Source organism: Pseudorasbora parva, chromosome 17 (assembly GCF_024679245.1).
Source record: "Pseudorasbora parva isolate DD20220531a chromosome 17, ASM2467924v1, whole genome shotgun sequence".
Taxonomy (NCBI): domain Eukaryota; kingdom Metazoa; phylum Chordata; class Actinopteri; order Cypriniformes; family Gobionidae; genus Pseudorasbora; species Pseudorasbora parva.
In genome coordinates this window covers 42,751,492-42,779,062 of record NC_090188.1, presented here as the reverse complement: position 1 = coordinate 42,779,062, position 27,571 = coordinate 42,751,492, and the positions used below count along the sequence as shown (strand labels likewise).

General features: G+C 38.1%; 1 protein-coding gene across 1 annotated transcript in view; it reads left to right on the top strand.

The window, feature by feature from the left end:
* Positions 1-232: 232 nt before the first annotated feature.
* pcsk2 (proprotein convertase subtilisin/kexin type 2) overlaps positions 233-27,571 on the top strand; it is a 93,811-nt gene continuing 66,472 nt past the window's right edge. Inside the window, exons 1-5 of the mRNA XM_067421778.1 lie at positions 233-708; positions 3,201-3,305; positions 13,076-13,189; positions 13,577-13,685; positions 14,582-14,619. Coding sequence (XP_067277879.1) covers positions 529-708; positions 3,201-3,305; positions 13,076-13,189; positions 13,577-13,685; positions 14,582-14,619 — 546 coding nt within the window. The 5' untranslated portion in view covers positions 233-528. The remainder of the gene's footprint in view (positions 709-3,200; positions 3,306-13,075; positions 13,190-13,576; positions 13,686-14,581; positions 14,620-27,571) is intronic.

The following is a 27,571-nucleotide window of genomic DNA, read 5'->3' as shown; positions in this document are numbered from 1 at the left end:
TTAAGAGTTTAGGCTGCGATTTCGACATCTTTAAAGCTCAAACAAACACTGTTTACGGTGCAATTTGAGCGCGTTAACTCAAATACGAGCTGAATTTATTTTGTTGATGGTTTCTTTGTGGATACCCGAGTCTGGCGAACTGACCCGAGTCGGATCTCGGATCTCGGATGGAGGAATTCTCCAGGGTGCTGAAAGTACAGCACTTCATCCACACTAGCGAGGGAGGAGAGAGGCGATCAGCCACACCCGCTCCAGCTTATTGGGCATCTTTCCGTGGAACGTCACATGCAAAACAGCCACACGTTTATGCCGATGAATTATAGATTAAAGGGAGGCTGAACATGCAGATGTGGTCCCACACACACACTCTCACATACACACACTCACACATACACACATGCACCGATGACTGAGGAGAGATATGCGTCCTGACGAGCCGTGCTGAAGCGATCTCCGTTTGACAGCGTTCACTCACAGACAGAAGAGCAAACACACACACATACACACACTCTCACACACACACACACGATGCGTGGATTCCTCCGAGATGGGACAGCGCTGGCTCTCGTGCTCAATGCTTTGGTGTTCATCGCTGCAGCAGACGAGGAGCTCATCTTCACCAATCATTATCTGGTCCAGCTGCACGAGGGGGCGAATGGAGATGCTCAGCAACTTGCCCTGGAGCATGGCTTTGGGAGTGCGAGGAAGGCAAGTGACTCTCAGGCTCATGCATGCATGTTTGCATCAGCCACAAAGGCAGCTTTTTATAATTATGCAATCATATAGAAGCATATGCACCCATCGTTTACATCCGAGGACATGATGTTCTTGTTTACAACAGAAACAAAGCCACCGGGATGAAGTGATACTCATTCTGCAGAATATAGACTCAGAAGTTGACAGGTGCATCAATTCACAAAGTCATGCTTTTAATGGTCATATGGAGTTAATTCTCCTTCAGAAATCCTAAAGGAACGGGCACTCTCCAACGGGAGCTGCCAGTCCTGAAGGGATGAATAAAAGAAGAACACTTGAAATAAAAATGTGCAAATAATAAAACTTGAAAACCGGTGGGATTTTATTTCATTCTCGGAGGGCACATTAAAGATACGAATTATGATTCTGTTAGAAATCCTGCACATATTGCTTTGATATTTTTGATATACAAATGCAGGTGATTGTGAAAACATCACACTACTGAATCACATCATTCTGGTTTGAGAAATATTCACATAAAAACAAAACATTAACTCAGCAAATCTGCTGAAAATAGCACATCATGTCATTTTGATTATGCTATTCTTATTAGTTGTATGATAACACTTTACTTAAAGATTTGATGTATTTCACATTATATTCGTAATGTATGCTATAATGCATTATATCTTTATTTATAATTAATTGTAACCAAAGTTAAAACGAATTCACAGATCTGAAGTCGGCTGTGTTTTAATACTTACTTTCTAAATGTGTATTATAACTGTGGTTACATTTTACAATATAAATGAATGCATTCAAAATACTTTTATAGTGCATTGTACTATAGAGGAGCAGTAAGAGAATGAACATAAACACGTCTTTCATCCGACATCCCAATGTTTATCTATTCCGTCTCCATAAAGAGCCATTTATCTCAGAACAGAGGACTTGATTAGCTCGACAAATCAGCCTTGTCAAATGTCAAAGCATCACTGGTGTGGAACAGAGCTTCACGTGTGGCCATGCCTCGCAACAACACCTTTCAACTTATCATCAGAGAGAGAGAGAGAGAGAGAGATTTTATCCCTCCAATTCATGCACTCTTTGTCTGAACCGATGAATGATGCAATTCACTGCTTACTCTGCACATTGAGAAACAATTGTGGGATGAAGCCTCTGTTAGTGCTACTGGAGTGACTTTACTTTGCTTTCATTTCTTAATCAGAATTTCACAATCTCAGCTCGCCTCTCAAGTCACTTAAAGGGATAGTTGACCCAAAAATGAAAATGACCCTATGATTTACACACCCTAAACCCATCCTAGGTGTGTATGACATTCTTCTTTCAGACGAACACAATCAGAGTTATATTAATAAATGTCCTGGCTAATCTCAGCTTTATAATGGTAGTGATTTTGAAGCCCAAAAAAACGCATCCATCCATTAAAATCTATACGACTCCAGGGGGTTAATTAAGGCCATCTGAAGAAGAATATCCATATTAATAACTTTATAAACTATTATCACTGGCTGTACGCATTATTAACTCCTGGAGTCGTATGAATTACTTTTATGATGGAAGGATGCACTCCATTCACTGCCATTATGAAGCTGGGAAGCCATGATATACTTTTTTAATTGAACTCTATAACTAATTGTGTTCGACTGAAAGAAGAAAGTCATATAAGGATGGATTGAGGGTGAGTAAATCATGGGACCATTTTCATTTTTGGGCGAACTATCCCTTTAAGAACAACATTCAAATGAACAATGAGATACTGTGCGAAGGGGAATATAAATGATGGTGTAATATACAACAAGATGAGTTCAAATTAAAAATACGCTGCCAAATATCGTTTAGATGTAGTGTTTCAGAGCCCTTCAGAGCGGGTTTTACATTTAGAAGACTGCTTCTGCATCTGATTTGTAGCAGACTGACATTTTAATATGTTCTGCAATAAAACTCTGTGATTTCTTAATATTTCAAGTTGAGTGCAATGAACATGCTTTTGTAGTGCCACTCCATCTTGGAGTTTATCACGAAAAATAATGCCACATATTTCCCCAATGTTCTCTTATTAGGATTTACTGTGGATATTTATTAGAACTAAGTTTTGTAGATCGATGTCAGCCAATAAAGTTCTTGCCTAATGATCAAAAAGTGTCCGTTTAAAATATACAGTAACACACATGATGATTTCTGTTGGGAGCATTAGTGGCATTGATTTTGACACACACACATCTTACTTTACATGCAAATATTGCATGCACAAACAATCTTAGTATTATTCAGGGGATATTTCAACACATTTGAATGCCGATGACAGTGTCAGGTTATGAATTCACATGAACAACACAGCGGGATGAAATATTGACCGTCTGTAATTTGACCTTTGAAACAGAATTATCGTTACATTAAGCCAATCCTCTTCCAGTGCATCTACTGGGTTTGCTTTATTCCACACTTCTTCAAACTCTTCTAACAGACGTGTGTCATTTCAGCTTCCTTTCGCTGAGGGGCTGTTTCATTTCTACCCACGGGAAATCCCTAAAACTCGGAGGAAACGCAGCCTTCACCACCTCCACCGCCTGGCGAAGGATCACCGGGTAAGACCAGAATATCAAAGTGTGTTTGTTCCCATAGAAACCAGCCCTAGTCATTGGAAAACAATAGCTAATCTGATGCCAGATCCATTGTTTGTGCAAGTTAAAGGCTAACATGTCAATCAAGTTTTTGGCTTGATGTTTGATTGTCATTTTATCATGTATTATGCCATTATGAAGTTTGAATGAGGAGCGTTATAAAATGCTTCGTTGTCATCCTGAATGCTGATTGATATATGTGCTCAAGTTGTACTAAAATACACAATATAGTCACAGCTTGTTACGGTGCCCACTGAGGCCAACAATTAACATTAGTTAACTACATCTTATTATTTAAAATTATGCTTAGTTCATAATGCACTGTGTGTCATGGCAATATCAGAACATATATCGCACAGCCTCTCAATGTACAGGATTATACATTATCTTGTAAATGCTTTAAAGGGATAGTTCAGCCAAAAATGAGCCTGTGATGTTTATCTGCTGACCCCAGGGCGTCTGAGATGTAGGTGTGTTTGTTTCTTCAGGAGAACACAAATGAAGATTTTTAACTCAGCCGTTGCTCGTATAATGCGTGTCAATGGGGTGTATTTCTATGAGAGGAAAACACACACAGACATACGAATCCATATTAAACCCTGCTGCTCGTGGAGACACACTGATGTCTTAAGACATGAAACGATCACTTTCTGTGAGAAACACAACAGTATTTGTGTTATTTTTTACCTCATATCAGACAAATCTCATCTAGTATTCCCAGTAGTATTAGTATTATTAGATACCTCATTAGTGCCTGTGCAGCTCGGTCGAACGAGGCATCTATGTAAATATATCTATGATCGCGGCTGTATTTTAAGTAATGGTGCTGGGAATACTAGGTGAGATTCGTCTGATATGAGGTAAAAAATAACACAAATACTGTTGTGTTTCTGGCAGAAAGTGATCGTTTTGTGTACACCCCACTGACATGCATTATACGAGCAATGGTTGGAGTTATAAATCTTCCTTTGTGTTCTCCTAAAGGAACAAAAAAACCTATGATGTCCTGGGGGTCAGCAGATAAACATCACAGGCTCATTTTTGGCTGAACTATCCCTTTAATGTCAGTATAAGATGAATTGAACTTTAAAAAGTTGATCAAAGTTTGATTGATTTGGGACATAAAGTCAAGCCCAGCATATGCCAGCTTGGACATGCTGGTTTTGTTTTTATTCTGAACATCAGTAAGTACCAGTTATACACTCCAAACAGAAATAAACTGCCATGCCAGTAGCATTTAAACACAATTTTGCTTGATCAGACTGCACTTCTTGTTTAGAGCTGAGACTTTTATTATTTACAAAAATAATTTTGCTCTAAATGAATGATGGATTTTTGAGACAGAAAATGTGAAGACTTCAATCTGTAAGATTTAAGCCTATAATCCTGTGAGGCGGTACGGCACCGGTTTGCACTTGCATGCCAAGATCTGTTCAGTTTTGGCACTTTTAATAACTAAACAGCTATTAATGTTCAATTGTGGGTTTCAATCGGGCTTGAAGAGTTGAATTATTTATTAGTCTGTTCATCAGGGCTGAACCTCTTAAAAGCATTGCTCCGGCTGGAGTGTGTTAACTCATCCGCTGGCATAAAATTTTTCCGAACCCTCAACATCAACATATTGAGCTTCACTCATCGTTTGCAAAGATCTTCAAAACATGAAGATGCATTCAATTAAAGCATTATACCCCTTTTTACAAGATTCAAAATAAGTCTCTGATGTTCCTAGAGTGTGTATGTGAAATGTTTAGCACCCCACAGATCATTTATATAGCATGTTAAAATTGCCACTTTTTGGGGGTGAGCAAAAATGCAGTTTTTGTGTGTGTGTCTTTAAATGCAAATAAGCTGCTGCTCCCCGCCTCCTTTAAAGAAGAGGGCGGGGCTTCAAAAGCTCATGCTCCGGTACAACAAAAAAAAGGAACAATCTCACGCATTAAAATGCCAGAAACTATCAGTAGCTGTGTTCTGATGGTGCTGTACATAATAATTGAGCGATTATGAATTATGCAGAAGGTGAGCTTCTCACTCAGGGCTGTGTCTATGCTAATAGGGCACTGGCTGTGGGCGTGGCTTCTCCCTACGATGATGTCATTGTAGGGGAGAATCTGAACTAGCGTCTTTGTAGAGACTGCTTTTGATTTATGGGAATTATAAACAAATGAGTGAGTGGATTTTTGCCATTATAAGCTGGATGTTCACACACACTGTTAACACATCGGTGTTCAAGCACCTTATGAAAGTGAATTTAGCATAATAGATCCGCTTTATATTAAGTCACTGTTAGTGAAATCTTCCCAGGACATCAGGCAAACAAACTGATTTCAACTTGATTCACATAAACATAGTCATAATCTGAATCTAATTCCTGCCTAATCTGGTATTCCATCTCAGATAATAAATAATGTATGCTAGGACTTTTAGGAATTTGTGGATAAAATAAAGCACGCCTCCAACCATCTAGTCATTTCCCGATTAATAAAACCAAGTCCGCATTTTTTCCTTATTGATCATCTTGTTCTGAAATACATCACATTATGGAAGTGAAATTGAAAGAACAGTGGGTACTTATTTTGAATAAGACTCAACGACCGCTAAAACTAGTATGAATATGTGTGTAGTGTGAGTGTTGCTTTTATCAGATGACCTAAAGCATCAGTTGCTTTAATGCCTTTTACAAATCCTCTCCCGTGGCCACATAGGATAGTAAAGTGTCCACCGTATGCACACTTCGGGTACGTTTGTCTACTCTTTTATGAGTACTGTGAATTCAGACATACCTCTTTTGTATGTTTGTCTTTTCTTCACCTACTATATAGCAAGGTAGTATGTGATTTCAGATCCAGCCAGTGTTTTATGTTTAATTCAATTCACTTTTAACAAGAAACCAATCACTAATGCCTCTATTTGTCCGTGCCTGTTTCCTTCTATCGCACGGATGATATCTTGGAAAACTTCCCCACTTAGAGTTTTGATTCAATTAGACTCCGTTCCATCGATCAGGGTAATAAATTCAGAAATGACAGTCCCATCACATTCCATCCATTCATCATCTTGACAAACGACACACGTCTCATTAACAGACTGTGATGTGCTTTAGCTCAGCGGGTCTCCACCTGAAAACGGACAGCAAACGCAAACAACAAAAATACAACTGATGCTATTCAAATCATGCTATTACTTAAAAAAAGCAAACTAATCAAATCAAACTCTAATGTATTTTGGTGATCTGTCAGAATTTAGCCAAATACATTTAAAATAACTTGCAATTGTTATCTATAAAAGCTATTGCCTGATTTAATTCAATGCAAAAAAATAAGGATTTTGGTATAAATCAATGGATTTAGGTGTTTTCAGTGACTTTTAAATGATATTTTTGACCTTGTGTAGGTTTGTGCCAACCACAGCGTGTTTTGGGATGCGGACTGCATGAAACCATTGAAATTCCAGAGACATTTAGAAACCCAAATGTTCATCCTTGTTGCATTGGTTGTGCATATCATTGGACCTAAGTTTGATTTCAAGGACTTTTTGTTGACGTGGTGACCCAACATTGTTCAAAGCTAATATCCTGGAGCAAAAGCATCACAGTTTGTAATGGATTCACCTCAACTTTAGGCACTTTAGGCGATCATTCATAATGAAGCAAACAGTCTTCGAAGCAAAGGCCCTTCAGAATCGATGCTGAAGAATGAAGGGGAGGTTTCTCCATCGCCACAATCATTTTCAGCTCAAGTGTTGTGACAGAGCGCTGTGTATTGATCTGTTTTTGTGCTCTGCTCATTCACACTCTCCTCTCAGGTTGTTTACACTGAGGCACTGGTAATATTTGCTCTGCTCTTCATTTGGACTGTCTCTCCCTTCCCGTCCTGTTCAGATGTTGCATAACGCCGTTCTTCGTTATTCTGCTCACCGTTTTACTTCAGTAATCGGACATGATAAAGGTTCTTTATTGGCATTTGTTGTTCTATGATGAACCTTAACTTCATCGCACAAAAAGTGGAAAAGGGTTCTTGGTTTTTGGGTTTACTTTATGGAACACAAAATGGTTCTTCTTGAAAGCCCCCTTTTGTAAGCTTTATTGTTAAGAGTGTAGTGAACTGTGCACATTGGCCCTCATTAATCAAAAGTGCGTACACCAAATTTCCAGCGTACACCCAAACCCACGGTGACTTTGAGATTGATCAATATGGACGTTGGCGTACGGCACGCTCAAATCCTACGCCAGCTCAGGAGGTGGTGTACGCACGAGTTAGTGTTGAGTTAGTGTGAAAATGCGCAGAAAAACAATTCCTAACACCACAAAACGCACTGACAAAGATATGCTATATTATGACCCACTGTAAAAACAACAACAACAACAACAAAAACATAGTAATTATAAACTTCCGTGTTTATTTTTGTGCAACGTAGACTTCAGTGTTTAATTTGTGTGACTTTACCAAAGCATTTGATCTGTAGGCCTGTATTCCTCCAGTCGAGCCTGTGTGCTTTACCTGACGGTTCAGGGTTAGGCCCGGCAGCTGCGCACGGACTGGGACTGAATAATTCACACTGACAAAATAATAATAACGACATTCTTCTTCTTTTAAATAATAATAATAATAATTATTACAATTATAAAATAAATAATAACGACATTCTTCTTCTAAATAACAATAAGCATCATTAATAATAAAAATCATAAGAATAATAAGAATCTTACAAATTGTCATGCAATTATTAATGTGAATGAATGGTCCTCCACATCACCATCATCATCACTATCGTACACCCAATAGCCCACATGTGCCGTGATATGAAATTAAATGCTAATTGTTTCAAAATATGTGCTGTAAAATAATGGATTGTGATGGTAATTTCTCATCCAAAAAGCTTTAAACTGCTGGAGCGCGCTTCTCAACCTCCACACTTTTAACAGTACTCGTAATTTGGGTGCATGTTTTTTTTGTGGGCGCCTTTAATCCCACTCTTTAAACTCTCAAATAAAACCATTTCGTTTTTTCCCACTTCCCTGGTGATGGTCTTGATGGCGCGCGTCTCAATTATCTCACTAGTCCACTAGTCAGGGCACTGATCAGGGAGTCAGCACGTTGACTTATGTCCTAATCAGTGCCCTGACTAGTGGTTGAGTGAGATTATTGAGCCGTGCCCGATCTCCACATCGGAAAAGTTTCGCTTCTTTGCCGTCTTCCGTGTGTCCATAGCGTAAAATGAGGGCGTGGGGGAGGCGGAGACTTGAATATATAGGGGCGTGTTATTCTAATAACGATCGTTTTCAGCAGTGGCATTTACCAAGGGCAGGTATTGCGTACACCTATAGTTTTCCTGTAGCTCAACCAGTACAGCGTGGCGCTAGCAATGCCAAGGTCATGGGTTCAATTCCCAGGGAAAGCAAGAACTGGCAATAATGTAAAAATGTGTACCTTGAATGCAATGTAAGTCGCTTTGGATTAAAGCGTCTGCCAAATGCATAAATGTAAATGTAAATGTACACCTGGATGTCAGAGGTGCGCACAGCTTCATAAATCAGGCGGTGAGAGGAGTGTAAGCATAATCTTACGCCAACATATACGCCCGTTTCTACACAAGATTGATAAATGAGGGCCAATAAGACCAGGAACGTGTTATAATGAAGTTCAATTTAAAACCTTGTGTTCTATCTCATCTAAAAGTAAACCAATGGTACTGTAGCTCTTCATATTGCTCTGGGTTTTGGGTTTTAATTCAACAATGCTAGTGGAGCTAGTGTTATTACACACTTCCTCTTTAAAGACATGTTTAAGTAAGAATATGTTCTTTAGAATTTTATGGAAAAAATGACAAAGGATATTTATGCAAAGACCTCTGAAACAACTGTATTTTCTTTAGGGAATGCAAATCTGCCCTGCTCGATTTCTCTCTTGGATTAATCATTTCTACTTGTATTTTTCTCATTTGAAAGTCTCTTCAGATAAAGCAGTCTTCTAAATGAATAAAGGCATTAAAATGTAATTGCATATGAAGATCTGGCTGCAAAGGGAAAGGAAAGTGATGCACATATGAAGTGTATACGGTGCCATTTTGAAAAAGCAGCAACATCTGAGTCACGAGTATGTCAGATGCGAGGAGATAAGACAGGCTGTTCAGAGCGCAGTCCCACAGGAAACAGCACGTTCACAGAACAAAGATGCATGAGAGAGACACACACAGGGTTAAGAACATATGCCTGAATCTGTCACTGCCATTCAGTTCCCTTAATCACGAAACAATAAATCCAAGGTAAAATGTTTTTTAAGGATCACATAAGGTGAAACACAATGCAACTGATTGCAAAAATAGTAAATGAAAGGTCATGTGTCCTTCAAAATTGTTCTGCAAATGACATGAATTTTTACAATAGACCAAACCGACCCATAAACCCCATGAAGCCAATTTAATCCTTGTACCTGTCACTTTCCAATCTTTCAGCTCAAATCCGTGCAACTCAATTATCACATCCTTGAATCTGGTTCCTGGTAGAGCTAGATTCTCTTGTCATCTTTTGAAGAAAGAAGCACATGAATAGAATACAGATTTGTACTATAACTAAAATCCCGAATCACATGAGGATTTTTGTATATCATGAGATATGTGAATGTACATTTAATAATATGGTACAGGGAATTTATGGACAAACCAGTGATTCAATTATTCTATAAATAAAAGGTTCTTCATTTCATTTGATCATTTTAATGTTTTATTTAGAATTTGATGGATGCATATTTTTCATAATAAATTCAAAACAGTGAAACTAATTATAACACTAATCATATCAATATTTCTGAAATTACATTCTGACTGACCTCTGAAGCAGTCTTTATTTGCAAATTAAAAATAAAGCAGGTTCTCAGTAATCTTGGATTTAAAAAACATAAACAGATCAAACATAATGCGATGCGGTTAAAAAAAAAGACTAAAGGAAAACAGGCAAAATATATACTAACACAAACCAATGAACAAAATGAGTGACAGGTGCAGTGCATTAAACGATCAATGAGTAACCACGGAAACAAAACATTAACACAGGCAACGGAACAGGAAATCAAACAAAACCCAACCTATAAGGCCACTAAATTAACATATCTGTATTGGGTTTTTTTTTGTAGTCTGCATTATTAATGATCTCTTTTAAGATATTACAGATACTAAGCACAAACTCAAGTCTTATTTATCTATAATGCATTAGAAATAAGTTTATATTTTATACTTGTACTACCATAAGGTGAAGAGCTTTTTTTTTCAGAATAATGTCTTGGATGCTTTGTGTATCTTAGCACGGCCCTTATTTGCACCGAAACACCAAACACGGATGATAAGTTGTCTGTATTCACTGATTTGAATGACTCTGAGGGGAAGTTGCATGTGCTGGTTTACCGCCACTGTGGATCAATAATGTCAAGGAGCTCTGACCTCTCATGGGTCTCCAACACCACTGAGAGTTATTCATACCCTTACAGATTGTTAGCGTTTTGTCTTGATAAGGAAATTGAATGGATGTAAAGGTGCTATTTGCCGCATACTGTGCTGAATTAAAGTTTTATTCTAACATGAATGTGAACAGATTTCCATGAAATGTTGCTTCATAATATGTGATGAAGATACAACATTGAAGATGTAGTTAGAGGTTTTTAGCACAACTTTTATCAGTCAGTGTGCGTTTCATAATAGCTCTCTATAAATGCTATCTAATCTCTGCCTTTACACTTGGCTATACAACCAAGATCAAAATGTAAATTAGGAAGCAAAATGGCCTTGAAAAAGAAAACTGCTGATTTGATGCTAGTTTGTGTGTTGTCTGGAGGGCCGGTTTGAGCCGCCATCAAAGCGCTCTTTGAAACAGTGCAGACTTTGATCTGTTTTGTCTTTATTTCGGGAGCGAGCGCTCATGTAAATGTGAGAGTGTAATTGGGGGTTTCTTTGTCTGTGAGGCATGGCTGACGTCATGCTTTGGTAGTGATGGGCTTCAGGGGGTTTCTGCTGCTGTTGAGGTGAAGGGTCTCGCTGTGAAGCTCCTTTAGTGTGCTGGTTTAAAGGACAACCGTCCAACCATGAGTAATCCGGCACTTTCAAACTCTGCTCTGCCTACTGATAAGACTTCATGGATGATCTCCAGCAGATGTTGTATTTTCGATGTCCGCAAAAGGCTTTTTAACTCACTTAGAGAATATAAGCAATAGTGAGCTAGCTTTGAAAGCATGAGATCCTACCATGTGGTAACCTCCCCCAGTTTCTCTTGAAGCCAATATGGAAGTGACTTAAACTGCAACTCACCGACTGGCCACTAGAGACCGGTTCCAGAAGGAGCACAATCTCACTGAGCTCATGTTAAATTGCCTATTTTATGGTCCTACACCTTCCACAGATGATAAACACTTGTAATACTTTTCAACCAAATAACTTAGTGATTGCTAACTTATAGATTGCCACCTTATAAGTGTTTTTAAAGGAGTGGTTGATTATGATTTGACTTTTTTAAATTTTTTGAGTATGTAATGTTGCTGTTTGAGCTTAAACAACATCTACAAAGTTACGACGCTTAAAGTTCAAAGCAAAGGTAGATATTTTCTTTTACAGAAATCTCTTTAAAGACTACAACAAACGGCTGATAGGGACTACAATGAGTTAGTGACATCACTAACCCTAACATTTACATAAACCTCGCCCCCGGGAACGTGGAGAAGAGGAAGAGTTGTTGTAGTCGAGCACATTTGGGAGTCGCTCAAGCTGTCGTCTGTCACATTTATTGATACAGTATGAACACAAATGCAATAGCATGTCATAAAGAAAGATGAAAACATAAGTTATAACCATAATAAACTAAACTATCCCTGTTCAGATGTTCTCTGCTCATCTCACAACATTTCCCACACCAGTGGTTTATAGATCCTCATTACAGAATATGCTAATCAATGACTGAAGATGGTTAACTCATAAATTCATCCTCTATCCCTTCAGAAATGTCCTGTTTCATTCTACATGTTCCCTCTTCTTTTTGAGTCTCTCCATCATTGTCCGACTCCGGTTTGATCATAAAAGACTAAACAGTATCTGGTATTTTCAGTGTGTGTGTCTGCATGAGGTAAATGGAGCTGCTAACACAAGCTCTTGAAGCTCCGCCCCCTTTATGAAAGTGGGCGGGAGCAGCCACTAATTTGCATTTAAAGGGACACACACACACACACACACACTCACACACACACACAAACGGAACATTATTGCTCACCTTAAAAGTTACTATTTTAATTATTTTAGTTATATTAAATATATTATTTTATTATTATTAGTGCAATGTTTTATTTTTAAAAATGTATCAGCAAATGTTGAATATATTTAATTCATGCAGTAGAAGTTTTGTTTAATTCAATTCGTCACCTTTTTTTTAGCGCTTTATACAATACAGATTTTCAACACAGCATCACAGCAGTAAACAGGGAAATAACAGAATCAAATATGAGACAAAATCAAATTCTGTTTGTTGATTCAGCTATAAAGCAGAAAACAGTTCTGTCATCATCATTGTGAGTTCATGTTAAATAATGAAGTTAACTAGAGTCAATCTTATTGTAAAATGCTACAATAAGCAAAAAGCTGCATAGGGCCATGCTATATGATGATTATACTCTGCTACCTTATTGGTATAAGCACAGTATTTGTCTGCTGTAACACAGTTTTCAAGCAAATCTAATGTAATTTGCCTTTGCTTTGTTTTCCAGGTGAAAACTGTATTTCCTCAGGAAGGTTTTGGCCGTCAAAAGAGGGGCTACAGAGAAATCAGCAACTTTGACGTCAATATGAGTGACCCGCTTTTCACCAAGCAGTGGTATCTCGTAAGTAATTATTGTTCATAATGTCTTCATTTTATTTGACCTTCAACGCATCGGAACTGATTGTATTGCATAAGTCGGGATCGCTGATGACTCTTCATTTAAAAGATTTTCCTCATTAGCCATCGCCGTCAACAATGGTGCATGAGCCAGCGTCAAAATATCCAGATATCCTCTTTATTTCTCCAGGGCTTATCGTGACAGGCCTCCCTGTCTGTTTTGCCGAGGAGAACATTCTTTAATTTAGTTTGTCATTTATAAACCCTCCTCAGCAGGGTTTCAGCAAAGTGTAATATCTGTGTGACATTTATTTTCCCTTTTCTCATAACATCTAATTTTCAGTGCGTTGGATGCTCAGCTCATGTGACGCTTTCGCTCTTGTTTGATTAGATAAATACAGGCCAAGCAGATGGGACCCCAGGGCTAGATCTCAACGTGGCAGAAGCCTGGACCTTGGGCTTCACCGGCAAAGGTGTGACCATCGCCATAATGGACGACGGTGAGTTAAACCTGTCCACCAGAGACCAGTGATATATGACTTAAAGTGCCCCTTTTATGCTTTATTGGATATTTCCTTTAATTTAGTGTGTAATATAGCTATATATATAGTAATATAGTGTGTATATAAATTGAGATATTGTCCATCCAAAAGAAAGAAGTGACACGAGTCTTCAGTAATTCAGTCTCACTTCCTGCTGAATCTGTTTAGGTATTTAACTAATTTGCATAATGCCCACCTCTGGTTTTGATTGGCTGAACAGTGTCTCTTTGCTCTGCCCTCACACACTCTAGTAGTAACTAATTTGCATAATGCCACCTCTGGTCTTGATTGGCTGAACTTTGGCTTCAGGTGAAGGCCAAGCCCCGCCCTCACGCACTGTAGTTGTAACTTATTTGCATAATGCCCGCCTCTGGTTCTCATTAACTGAACAGTATCTCTTAACCCGCCCTCACACACTAGTCGTCTCTGAGACTGGAAGAGTTTCGTTGGTGTTGTTCATGTGGAGGAGACGCGGCTTTCTGCTGAGATTGAGACAGTCAAACCCACGCCATCGTTACTGTTCGTATCACTGAGTGTCAAGAGCTGAGATTCAGATATGATAATGAGCGCTTGCTTTCTGACCAATCAGAGAAAAGCAGCTCTCAGAGAGGCGGGGTTTAGAGAGACTGAATCTTTGATGGAAGCGTTTCAGACACTGAGAGAAAAGAGCTGACGCCGCAGTGGATATTATGAGGGAAATTATAATTTTTTTTGTTTCAGGAGACTGAAAAAACATTAGGAACCTTTAAAAATAACATAATATATTACTTTAAAGGCTTGATAATGTTCAGTGTTGTTTGGAAATTTCCTCATGTAAAGATTGAATGCATAGTAACATACTATTCCCCTTGCAGGTATTGATTATCTACATCCAGATCTCGCCTCAAATTACGTAAGTACTTTTCCCTCCATTTAGCCCTCATATATAAAGTATTTATATAATACTTGAAGTAAATACAGGGAGTGCAGAATTATTAGGCAAGTTGTATTTTTGAGGATTCTTTTTGTTATTGAACAACAACCATGTTCTCAATGAACACAAAAAACTCATTAATATCAAAGCTGAATATTTTTGGAAGTTTTAGTTTTTAGTTTTTAGTTTTAGCTATTTTAGGGGGATATCTGTGTGTGCAGGTGACTATTACTGTGCATAATTATTAGGCAACTTAACAAAAAACGAATTTATACCCATTTCAATTATTTATTTTTACCAGTGAAACCAATATAACATCTCAACATTCACAAATATACATTTCTGACATTCAAAAACCAAACAAAAACAAATCAGTGACTAATATAGCCACCTTTCTTTGCAAGGACACTCAAAAGCCTGCCATCCATGGATTCTGTCAGTGTTTTGATCTGTTCACCATCAACATTGCGTGCAGCAGCAACCACAGCCTCCCAGACACTGTTCAGAGAGGTGTACTGTTTTCCCTCCTTGTAAATCGCACATTTGATGATGGACCACTGGTTCTCAATGGGGTTCAGATCAGGTGAACAAGGAGGCCATATCATTAGATTTTCTTCTTTTATACCCTTTCTTGCCAGCCACGCTGTGGAGTACTTGGCCGCGTGTGATGGAGCATTGTCCTGCATGAAAATCATGTTTATCTTGAAGGATGCAGACTTCTTCCTGTACCACTGCTTGAAGGAGGTGTCTTCCAGAAACTGGCAGTAGGACTGGGAGTTGAGCTTGACTCCATCCTCAACCCAAAAAGGCCCCGCAAGCTCATCTTTGATGATACCAGCCCAAACCAGTACTCCACCTCCACCTTGCTGGCGTCTGAGTCGGACTGGAGCTCTCTGCCCTTTACCAATCCAGCCACGGGCCCATCCATCTGGCCCATCAAGACTCACTCTCATTTCATCAGTCCATAAAACCTTAGAAAAATCAGTCTTGAGATATTTCTTGGCCCAGTCTTGACGTTTCAGCTTGTGTGTCTTGTTCAGTGGTGGTCGACTTTCTGCCTTTCTTACCTTGGCCATGTCTCTGAGTATTGCACACCTTGTGCTTTTGGGCACTCTAGTGATGTTGCAGCTCTGAAATATGGCCAAACTGGTGGCAAGTGGCATCTTGGCAGCTGCACGCTTGACTTTTCTCAGTTCACGGGCAGTTATTTTGCGCCCTGGTTTTTCCACATGCTTCTTGCGACCCTGTTGACTATTTTGAATGAAACACTTGATTGTTCGATGATCACGCTTCAGAAGCTTGGCTATTTTAAGACTGCTGCATCCCTCTGCAATATATCTCACTATTTTTGACTTTTCTGAGCCTGTCAAGTCCTTCTTTTGACCCATTTTGCCAAAGGAAAGGAAGTTGCCTAATAATTATGCACACCTGATAGGGTGTTGATGTCATTAGACCACACCCCTTCTCATTACAGAGATGCACATCACCTAATATGCTTAATTGGTAGTAGGCTTTCCAGCCTATACAGCTTGGAGTAAGACAACATGCATAACGAGGATGATGTGGTCAAAATACTCATTTGCCTAATAATTCCCCATTCCCTATACTAAATGAGGCAAGGATGTAAAGATACATTCAAGCTAAGACATAAACAAAAACATTTAAATATGTTATTTGATGAGTTTTAAGGGATACAATTATTTACTACAGGGGGATTTTAATACATTTTATTAAAAATTCATAGATACAGCTCATTGTTATTTGATGTTAGTTAATGCATTGCAAATTGGACCTCATTGCAAAGTGTTTTCAATACACGGATTCATGAATATGAGAACTATCCTCAGCTCAGACCCACTCGGTCAACTTTTACTTAAGTTATTATAGTAAATGCCAGAGGTGAACTCCATTACAGGTTAAAAGTACTACTGGTCAAATATTACAAGTGAAGTTACAAGTGAAAGTTGTAAAAACAGATTTTTACTTAAGTAAAAGTACTGAAGTATTTGTTTTCAAAAGTACTTTATTTACCTTTTTTATGTCAACACATTATTTTATTATAGTAGTACATTATGTCATCATGGTTTAAGCCAGTGATGCTCCATCTGACATACTAGCATACGACTAACTTAAACTCATTTAAATACTTGTAGAAAAGTTACAAAGCTCTTTATAAAACTGCTGTCACTTTAAGACCAAACACACAGATCCAATACACTGATACACATCTGATATTCTCCAACTGTTTACGTTCGCTTAAAGGTCCCATGGCATGACATTTTCATTTTATGAGGTTTTTCAACATTAATATGAGTTTCCCTAGTCTGAATATTGTCCCCAAGTGGCTAGAAATTTTGATTGGTGTAAACCCAGACGAGCTGATCTTGAATTCTCCTGTTATGACGTCATACCAGAAAAAGGTTTCCTCCCCTTCCTCGGCTTTGCCCGCCCAGAGAATTAGTAGAGAATGGATTCAGTTTATCAGTCGTGGTGTCAGCACAGGCTTAACCATATGGATTCAACAGCACCGCCACAAACAGTAAGTAACAGTGTTCATTATCCCTTAAAGACAGAGAATCTCTGCTTTTCATACATATCTACATCATATTCTCGCGATTGATCATTCAGAGGCTCCATCAGCGTGGATGAGTCGTCAAAATATGCGGGCTTTGATTTGTCAAGGAAACGCACATGGGTTGTTTCCCTGAGCCAAACAGAAATTATTTTTTTTATCATTAGTCCCCCCGTGTCCAGATTCGTTGAAACTGTCATCGACTCAACTTTTGAACCACCAATAGCGTTTCTCTAAAAAAATAATTAATTAAATTTCTAAATTATGACATTTTTTGGTGTAAAAACCATACTAAGAATATAAGTACACCTCAGGAAACATTACAAAATAATTAAAAAATCCATGCCATGGGACCTTTAAAACATAATCAACTTTGTGTTTTTTTGTGTGACATCCATCTACTGCAATTTTGCTATAAACTGATCACTGTTAAAAAAAATGCAGTGAAATCATTGAACTTCACGAGACTCTACAAGAGTGATTTCTGGCAGGCTGCAAAAACCCAAACACCTTTTAAAGAAGAAAAAAATCATCCACGGATTTTCAAAGCTGCGAAAGAAACGACTTTTGACTTCGAGGACCTTGATAGAAATGTAGTGGAGTAAAAAGGACGATATTTGTCTTTCAAATGTAGTGAAGTTAAAGTCATTAGTTTACAGAAAAAGTAATACTCAAGTAAAGTACAGATACTCAAAAAGTGTCCTTAAGTACAGTACTCAAGTAAATTTACTGCCCACCTCTGGCAAACGCTGCTCAAAGGTAACTCTCTCTCTACAATGTCGGACACATAACGGTAATTAATATGATTAGCCTTTGGCTTGACTATTGTAAATAATGTGTTGCTAATGTCACACAAACCATGTTCCTGTTCGCCATCTCAGTCTACCTTCTAGCAATCAGCATCCTTAGAAACAGTGGAGTTCATCATATCATCATCATATACATAATTCACCATAAATGTACATGATTTTTCACATCAGCAGTACAAATACAGCAGAATAACCTGCTTCTCTTGAGACTCTTTTCTTCAGAAAATAGTTAATGATATGCTAAAGCTCCGCCCCCCTCGTGACGTGATTGGTTACAAGGTAGTTTGTGACGTCAGAAATACTCAGCAATGGTGTTGAATTTGCACATGTTTTGTCTTAAAGCATATTAAAAACACCACATAGACAGATAAATAACTAGGAATTTCATCATAGGGTCTTTAATAAAAATACAACTGTTCATTGTTCGCTCGTGTCAGCTCAAACCCATGAAATAATATTAACAGGTACAATGGTTGCACTTTATTTTACAGTACAGAGACTTACCTAAGAAAGTAATATAATGTAACTACATGGTTTCAAGATAAGTTCAGGGTTATTATTACCAAGTTATTACACAGTTATTATACTTATTATAGAATATACATTAGAAACAGGACTTTAAAATAAAGTGCTACATACAATTTATGATTTTAATCTATTAGTTAATGTTGAAATTAATAAATGCTTTAAAAGTATTTTCCATTGTTAGTTCATGGTTCATGTTACCGATTATGTACTGTCCAAAGATAGTCATTGCTGCATGGTTATTTAATAGATAAATCATTTTAATCGAATGCTGAGCAAACATGATTTTATTATTGTATATACAGTTAGGATGATATTAAATGACTCACATTTGGTCATGCCACACACACACATGTAGAATTGAGTTCCTCTCACACGTCAAGAACTTGTCTAGTGGCATATTAACTCACCAACCGAGTAAACTCCTCTGTGACAAAATAATGGGTTGTTTTTAATTTCTCAGCCTCATTAATATTTAATGTTCATGTGGTTTATGAGCAGTACAGCATGTAGACAGTGGACTAAATCCAACGTATGGCAATGATCCCTCTTGTAAAGGTTTGCAAAGACAGACTTTCTTTCTTCAAACAGATGACACGTTTGCATCCTGTGCGCAATTAAATATGCAGCTAATGGTTGAGTTTGCTTCCCCGCTGAGATGGGATTTTGCTGCACCTTGGCAATTAAGAAATGCTGCCACACATCATACATCAGTGCCTTACTTGCATGCATAGATCTCCTTTCTGTGCACTATTTTCTTTCTGCCAGTCCTTCACGACTTTCGATAAAAAAAGGCTGGCGTGGACTTGCTAAAACACTCTTAAAGGGTTTCCTGAATTATAGTGGTAGGCGAAAGGCAAGGATGAGGCAAGGATGTTTTAGTAATGATGTTTAGAGTTGTGAGCTTTTCAGTCTGAATTGAATGTGATGAAAGAATGATTTGGTACCATAAAATAATAAAATGTCTATAAATAGTTAATGCATTTCCCTTTTATGCTGTCTTTACCAGATGTACGCAGCAACAAACACATTCATAAAGGATTGACTCTTATGAACTAGTTATTTTTAGTGAATCTTAACCTTGTAAAGCCTATTATATAATAATTGATACAATCATTTCTAAGGCAGTTCTCAAACTGGGGTCAGTGACCAATAGCCAGTGGGGCCACAGAATAATTTGCTAGGCTATCATATTTTCAGGACATTTTTGTATAATCTGAAACTCGCTGCAACTAGCTAATCCAAAGTGATTTAGGTCCTGTTTACACCGGTATTAAGATGTGTTTTTGTTGATCGGATGACAAGTAGACAAGTGGAGACACATTCTCGTTCGCACCTGGGGTTTTAATCCGTCTGTTTCGTCCACTTTCAGCCACTTCTGTTCTGTCCTGGGAGGGGCTATGGGCGGGTTAAAAAAGTATGTGTTTTTCAGATTTTTAGATCTAATGGGCAAAATAATCTCACAGATTTTGCATAAAATGCAACTGGAGGAGACAGGAAAACACACGGAGAGCATCAGCTTTAGTTTCTGCTCTGACAGACAAACGCTGTGAGTGTGTGTTAGAAATCAAGAATGGAGAGAGAACACTGTGCCTAGTACATTTTTCATCTTCAAACCAAACTTGGGTCTTCAGCCGACAAAGTTTAAATCTTGTCTGGCTAAAGCACTTTCCATAATGTTTCCACATTAGGTCAGTAGAAGGAGGGTAGGGGGTCTTTTGTGGCTGTTCAAATGCCCTTTTTGACTACCTCCAGAAGTGATCTGATCAACCAAAAGTATCTTAATACCAGGTGTAAACAGGGCCTTAAATAGCCTAATGCATTTAAAATCAAATAAGCAAAACGTAGACATTTAATTAGGGTAGACAATAATGATCATTAACAAAATAAAAATAAAACTGGATTTTGGTTTTTAGAAATGTTATGGTGTCAATCCTAGCTGTGGGCGTTTACTTCTAAGTCTCCAGTGACACGCCAATCAAAACCCAGCGTTTTGGAGAGAGCCTCAAAACCAGTGTAGAAAACAGCCTATTACTGATTAGTTATGATGTTTATGAATGTAAAAAACACACAAACAACATTAGTTGACCTACCTTGCTCTAGTAAGTGACAACAATGAGGTGAAAATCATATGCAATACATGTATTATACATCTTCATACTTTATAGAAACAGGAATACAAATGATCTTGTTTGAAAGAAAGAAAGTGAGGGAGATGTAAGTTGTAAAAAACGGGCTTTACACAATTTGAGCGATACATAGGGTGATTTCAGGCTGATTGGACATGGCTTGGAAAAAGTGTCCCAATCATCCTAAATTCACCCTATTGAGACTACAAGTTACTTAAAGCCGGCAAATTGAGCTTATTTGCCGTATTTGAAAACAATCCATGTCAGCCATTTTGCAACGAGATGAGCTGCCTGACAGAAGCCCCTCCCATGATGCAAATTTTGTGTCTGGTGTGAAGTGAATATCACGAACAAATAAAGCGAGTAAACTCAAAATGTTCACTTGTCCAACTACGCCACATAAGACATTACCTTTCAAGGGAACTTCGATACTGGGTCGTTGAGTTGATGCTATGGGAACATGACACACGGTCATACTGAGAGGATGCCTGAACGACAGGTTGTGAAAAGTATAGAAAAGCACAAACCTGCTGTGAAAGGATTGAATCAACCCAAAATTATTCACAATCCTGGATTCACATCCACATCCACACTATATACACTAATGAATGTGTGCGGAGAGGACCTGCCACAGTACAAACACCCTGCAAAGGTGCACCTCTTGACAACGCCATTGAAGAAGCCATACTCCGGATAGAATAGGCTTGGATGCCTACAGGTGAAGTAGGCGAGATAAATCACATCCGAAACCCAGTGCAATATAGTTTGTTTGGTAGCGGCAAAGCCTTGGTTGTGCTCCTCAAAGCAGACAAAGAGTTGATTGGTTCAACTTCTCCTGGTCTGACGAGTCAAACAGTGGATGGGAGAAAGCTTAAATAATAAAAGGATGAAATGGCGTTGAAGGCACCTTTGGGTCATAGTCCAGGATATGGTGTAATATCACCTTGACCAGTCCAGGGACAAAATCAAGACAGGAGGAGGTTACTTAAAGGCCCTGCAAGTCTTCCATCGTTTTAAGAAAAACTATCTCAGAACTACCCTGAGAGTCAGAAACTTCTCTCAAGTTTCCAGAGTTTCAAAGGGAACATCTGACAAATCTTCCAATACAATAGAAAAATCATATGAAGAAACCGGGGGTCTGCAGATAGGCCTGAGCTGTCAGGTACAGCACAAGGGGATACGAAGATATGTCTCACCACAAAAGCCCCATCAATGGAAATTTGGCAAGCTGAATTTTGGCAGCCACGTACACCTTCAGCGTAACAGGGGTCAGCCCTGCTGAGAGACGCTCTTGTAAAAACTCCAGCACTGAACCAACTGTGCAATCGACTGGATTAAGATGATGCTGTTCACACCATCACGCAAAGAAATGACACTTAAGAACATACATAAATAAAAAATAATGGCAGTGAAGATTCCCTTTTTGGGAAGGGAACATATTATATAGCCCCTTTGTCCAAGAGGGACTATAGCTCCTTTGTTAACAATGACATCTGCTCGGGCATGCCATTAAAACAAGGAGGATGAGATTTAAACTGAATTCTGTAGCCGTATTCTGTAGTCAGCAGAACCGCCTTTCTACCAAACACCAGAGATGGTGAGGTTGAGAGAGAGATGGAGCGTTTGTAGGTAGGAACCACTTTCTCTCGCTTGAAGGGGCTCGCCAGTAAGGACTTGGTGTCCGGATTTGTTTTTTCTCGGCCACTTGGGAAGCAATGAAAGACCTGAGGTCTGTCCTTGACCCAGACGGCTGAGACTGTGTACTGTGCCCGGGCCCCCAGTCCTTTAAGGGATAATTCACCAAAAATGAAAATGACCCCATGCTTTACTCACCTTCAAGTCATCCTAGGTGTATATATGACATTCTTCTTTCAGACAAATACAATCAGATGAAAAGTTGATGAAAGTGCCTTCTCAAATTTCAAGATGCGTACGCAACGTCTGACGAGTGTAACTGGTCACGTAAGCCTTTGAACCGCAGAGGCACTTTCAACACTTTTTTTCCATAATCTTAATACGGAAGGTGATCGACCGTAACGTTACTTTATAAAGTTTTAAATATGGATAGTTTTCTTACATAAACGAATCAATTCACTTCTAAGGGAATTTATTAACCTATTTGATGGACAGATTCACTTTTATGGACTTCAAAAACTGAGCAACAATTCCTACCATTATAAAGCTTGGATTAGCCAGGGCGTTTTTAATATGACTTCGCTTTAATTAGTCTGAAAGAAGAATTGCAGATAATAAGCAAACTTAAGATGCTGCAGAAATATTACACATCACACTGATGCCACTTGTGGGGGAGATTCACAAAAAGTGGACTGCAGCTGGAGTCAGTGCTTCAAGAACCACTACGCACAGACATATGCAAGACATGGGTTTCAGCTTCACATTCCTTGTGTAATGCCACATAACACCTGAGCAGTGCCACAGACCGATCGACTCTATGCCACGCCGCATTGCTGCAGTAATTCAGCCAAAAGGAGCACCAACTAAGTATTGAGTGCTGCACATGCTTATACTTTTCATGTTCATACTTTTCAGTTGACCAAGATTTCTAAAAATCCTTTCTTTGTTTTAGTCTTAAGTAGTATTCTAACTTTCTGAGATACTGAATTTGGGATTTTCTTTAGTTGTCAGTTATAATCATTAACCTGATAACCGTCACGAGGACGAGGACGTGCTGAAGATCTCTTTGCTTAAATTAGCTCAAAATTACTATCAGGTGTAAGTAATTACCTTGACAAACTATACATCATTAAAAAGATCTAAGACTAAAGTTTAATTTTTTTACCTCTTTTTTATTCTCAAAGTCTTATAGTGACCGTAATGTGTGTATATGTGCCAGGAGTTATGAATATGATCTTGGGCGTCGCTACCTTTTGATTGTAATATGCGCGTCATTTGCTCCCATTCATAAAATACTCCTCTTTGGTCGTCATGAAGACACTCGACAAAACAACTTCCCTCAGGGCTTTTACTTCAAATGTGTGCAGATGTGGAGAAATATTGATAGATTCTCTCATGTTTGAGTCAAATTTCTATACAGAGAAGTATTATTTATTCAATCTTTATCCAAAATCCGCGGATGTATGATTATGAGCGCAGTATACTGTGATTTGCTGTGTTTTCAATTCATTTTGGCAGCCGGAGGGCGCTGGAAAGCTGTACCACTGAAAATTCACCCCATTTTTAGCTCACGAAGAACAGACACACCATGTGACATTCAGGAAGTATCTGACATGACCAAAATAGCTCCCAGAGATCATTAGATCGCTATTTTATGCAGATAGACACGTTTTAAGACCATAAACACACAATCGCGGCAATATATGGTTGGTCTGTGTTCTTTATGCCATGTTGGGTGGTTTCATAATAGATGATATTTATAATGCAATGCTATTCCACATAGCTTTTAGCATTGTATATTTTCTGTCAGATTTTTTGACCCGAAGCTATATGAGATCACATATTGTTATATAAAACACTCTACATATAAATTATAAAGTGATATGAAGCAAGTTTTGAATAAAACATGATTTTAATCGTATAAATTGCTCTTTTGCTGGTGTGCTAAGCTAACATGATAGCTTGCCCTAGATGCACCTGCCACTGAGTAAATACTTTATTTTTATGAACATTTTCTAAATGTAAAACTACTGAAATGCTTATTTGGACGAAATGCATTCAATAGAGTCTCAGTGAGGGTAAAGTGAGAGGTTTGATTTAGAAATGAGGTTTGAATAGAACAGTTTGAATAGAGAATCGTTAGTAATTATAATGCAGACAAAAGAATAATAATTAGAGCCATAACCAGTCCGCAGAAGTGTGAATGTGTGCCGGGGAGACAAACTGAATGGGGCAGTTTGCACCTCTGAACAATAGAGGCAATATAGCGAATGAAAGCTGAGAAGATGTGGCAATAAACATCAGTTGATATTTCAGCGATATCTCAAAATAAAATCACATGAAACGATCTTGTAAAACGTTTAATAAAATTCAGAGTTTTAGACTGATCATCTTCAGATCTGAAATATAACATGGTCAGACTTGTGGCTTTAGCTGTAGTGCATTTCTAGATTTCTCCAAGGCCCACTTCAATTTTATTTTCATAAAGATATTTCATACAAATAAATTTCTAATAACTTTACAAAACTTTGAAGCTTATTATAGCTTTTTTTGATTATAAAAAATATTATCATTTTGACTTTACAGTAAACTGCCAGGTGTCTGCTTTCAAATGAGACCATAATTATGCTTTTAGTGCAAAGGATTCACAAACTGTATTTGTTTTAGTCTGAGTATACATTTCTTAGGATTTTTTCAAAATTTGGAAGTCAGCTTAACAGGTTAAAATGAAAAGAAATAAACATTTGAAATATATCAGTCTGTGTGTAATGAATGAATATAATATGCAAGTTTCAGTTTTTGAATGGAATTAGTGAAATAAATCAACTATATATGACAATATATAACAATATATAACAATATATATATATATATATATATATATATATATATATATATATATATATATATATATATATATATATATATGTAATAGTATAAAACGCTTTTGGAGAAATACACACACACACTCACAGTCATGTTCTCTTGCGATGGGATGCTGGTATTTGGGAACGCAATCATGTGAGATGCTTCTGGAATTAAACCAAATCTTTCTGATTGCAGACTTTCAGAGCCACCTAACCAACATTTGAGATGCTGCGACGCATTGGTCAGCTGGTTATTCAATCATAGCCTCTAATGAGCAAAAGTTTTTTTGTTGCTTATTGAGGGATTTATTCTGTAAAAGAGTTTCCGTCATGGTCTATGCACGTCTTCTCATCAGATAAAAAATGTATCTAACTCAATTGGGTGCACACTTTTCATGCATATTTTTTTTTTATGTATGCACATCTTGGAGTTTCCATCCAATTTTTTTCATGCTATATCCCAAACTCGGCATAAAAATAGGTGGATGGAAACATAGCTAATGTCACTGCCATTGAAAAAAAAAGTACATTTTCTGAGTCTGCACTCAGAGAAAGTAGAGCATGATAATGGACAGCAATGCATCTGTCTCCATAATCCATCAGTGCAATCACGGAGATTCAGATTCTGGCCTTCACTTCAGCTCTCTCAGAGGGAAGGAAATATTCCTCTCTCTGCTGCCCAAGAGACTTCATTAATGGAGAGCAAGACGAAAACATGAACTTGCATCAGTTCTTCAATGCATCAGCAGTTATGCTGAAATTCTGAATTGCAATGTATATATATATATATATATATATATATATATATATATATATATATATATATATATATACACAAACACACACACACACATATTTGTTTTTCTGAAACGTGGGGACATTCCATAGACATAATGGATTTTACACTGTACAAACTGTATTTTTATTTTATTTTCTATCCCCCTACACTGCCCCTGCCCCTAAACCTACCCATCACACACACACACACACACACACACACACACACACACACACACACACACACACACACACACACACACACACACACACACACACACACACACACACACACACACACACGTTTGTCTTTGTGACATATGGGGACATCCCATAGGCGTAATGGTTTTTATACTGAACAAACCGTTCTGCATTCTGCACGAATACAAAACATTCTGCATTTTTACTTTCTAAAAAAACTTATCCTGTATGATTTATAAGCCTTTTGAAAAGTGGGGACATGGGTAATGTCCTCATATTTCACCCTCTCCTTGTAATACCTGTGTCATACCCATGTCATTATACACATTTGTGTCCTGATATGTCACAAACACATGCCCACACACACACTGCCCCTGCCCCTAAACCTACCCATCACAGGAAACATTCTGCATTTTTACTTTCTCAAAAAAACTCATCCTGTTTGATTTATAAGTGTTTTGAAAAGTGGGGACATGGGTAATGTCCTCATATTTCACCCTTTCCTGTAATACCTGTGTCATACCAATGGCATTATACACAAAAACAAGTGCACACATGCAGCTTCATCAATTATTTGGTTGAAGAATAAGTAAGAGATCATGTATAAAGTCAGCCATTACTGCCTAACAATATAGCTATACATTCTATGACAATGCAATACTATTACATATAAAAAACATGTTTTACTCACATTAGTGTGTTGCACAATTCCTGTCAGATCCAATATAGAAGAAACAGCACACAATTGTGTTTTAATCTCAATATGTCTGCAAATCCAGCTCGACCTGAGACTTGTTTACAAACGATCCCGCAGTGAAATGAAGCGAACACACACACGGTCTTCCCTGCGTCAGCTGGATCTTCATTAAAAATAAAGTTCAACCACTTATTCCTAATATTAGGATCAGAAAGAAGCTTATGCAGCGACTGCGTGTTTTTCTACAACCAGGAATAGCGGAATGTTCTTCGGCATGTTTATTGCTGCTGGCTAGTGCGATCAAATGAGTCGGTGGGCGGAGCTACTGGACTACATGTGCTTATTATTCTGTAGAGGCGTGTTTCATCAGTCGATGATGTCAAGATGTGAACAGAATCATTTTCTGGGCCTGGTGTCTATAAAAGCTTTTCTTAGACTAACAGCTCTGAAACTTATAGGATATTCTTATATTACCATTAGTGGTCGACCGATTCATCGGATTTGCCGATTTGCCGATTAATTGGCACCGATAGCTGGTTGGTGGAACAATCGGTTATCGGCAAAAATCAATACCGATAGTTTTTCCGGTTTGCGTCCGTTGCGGGAGCGGCTGAGAAGGCTGCTGTCATTACACAGTAGCCTACGAGAGCTCTGAGAAGGGTCTGCTGGCATTATATAGCGCAAGAGCAGCCTCTAGAGGCCAAATGAAAAACTATCAC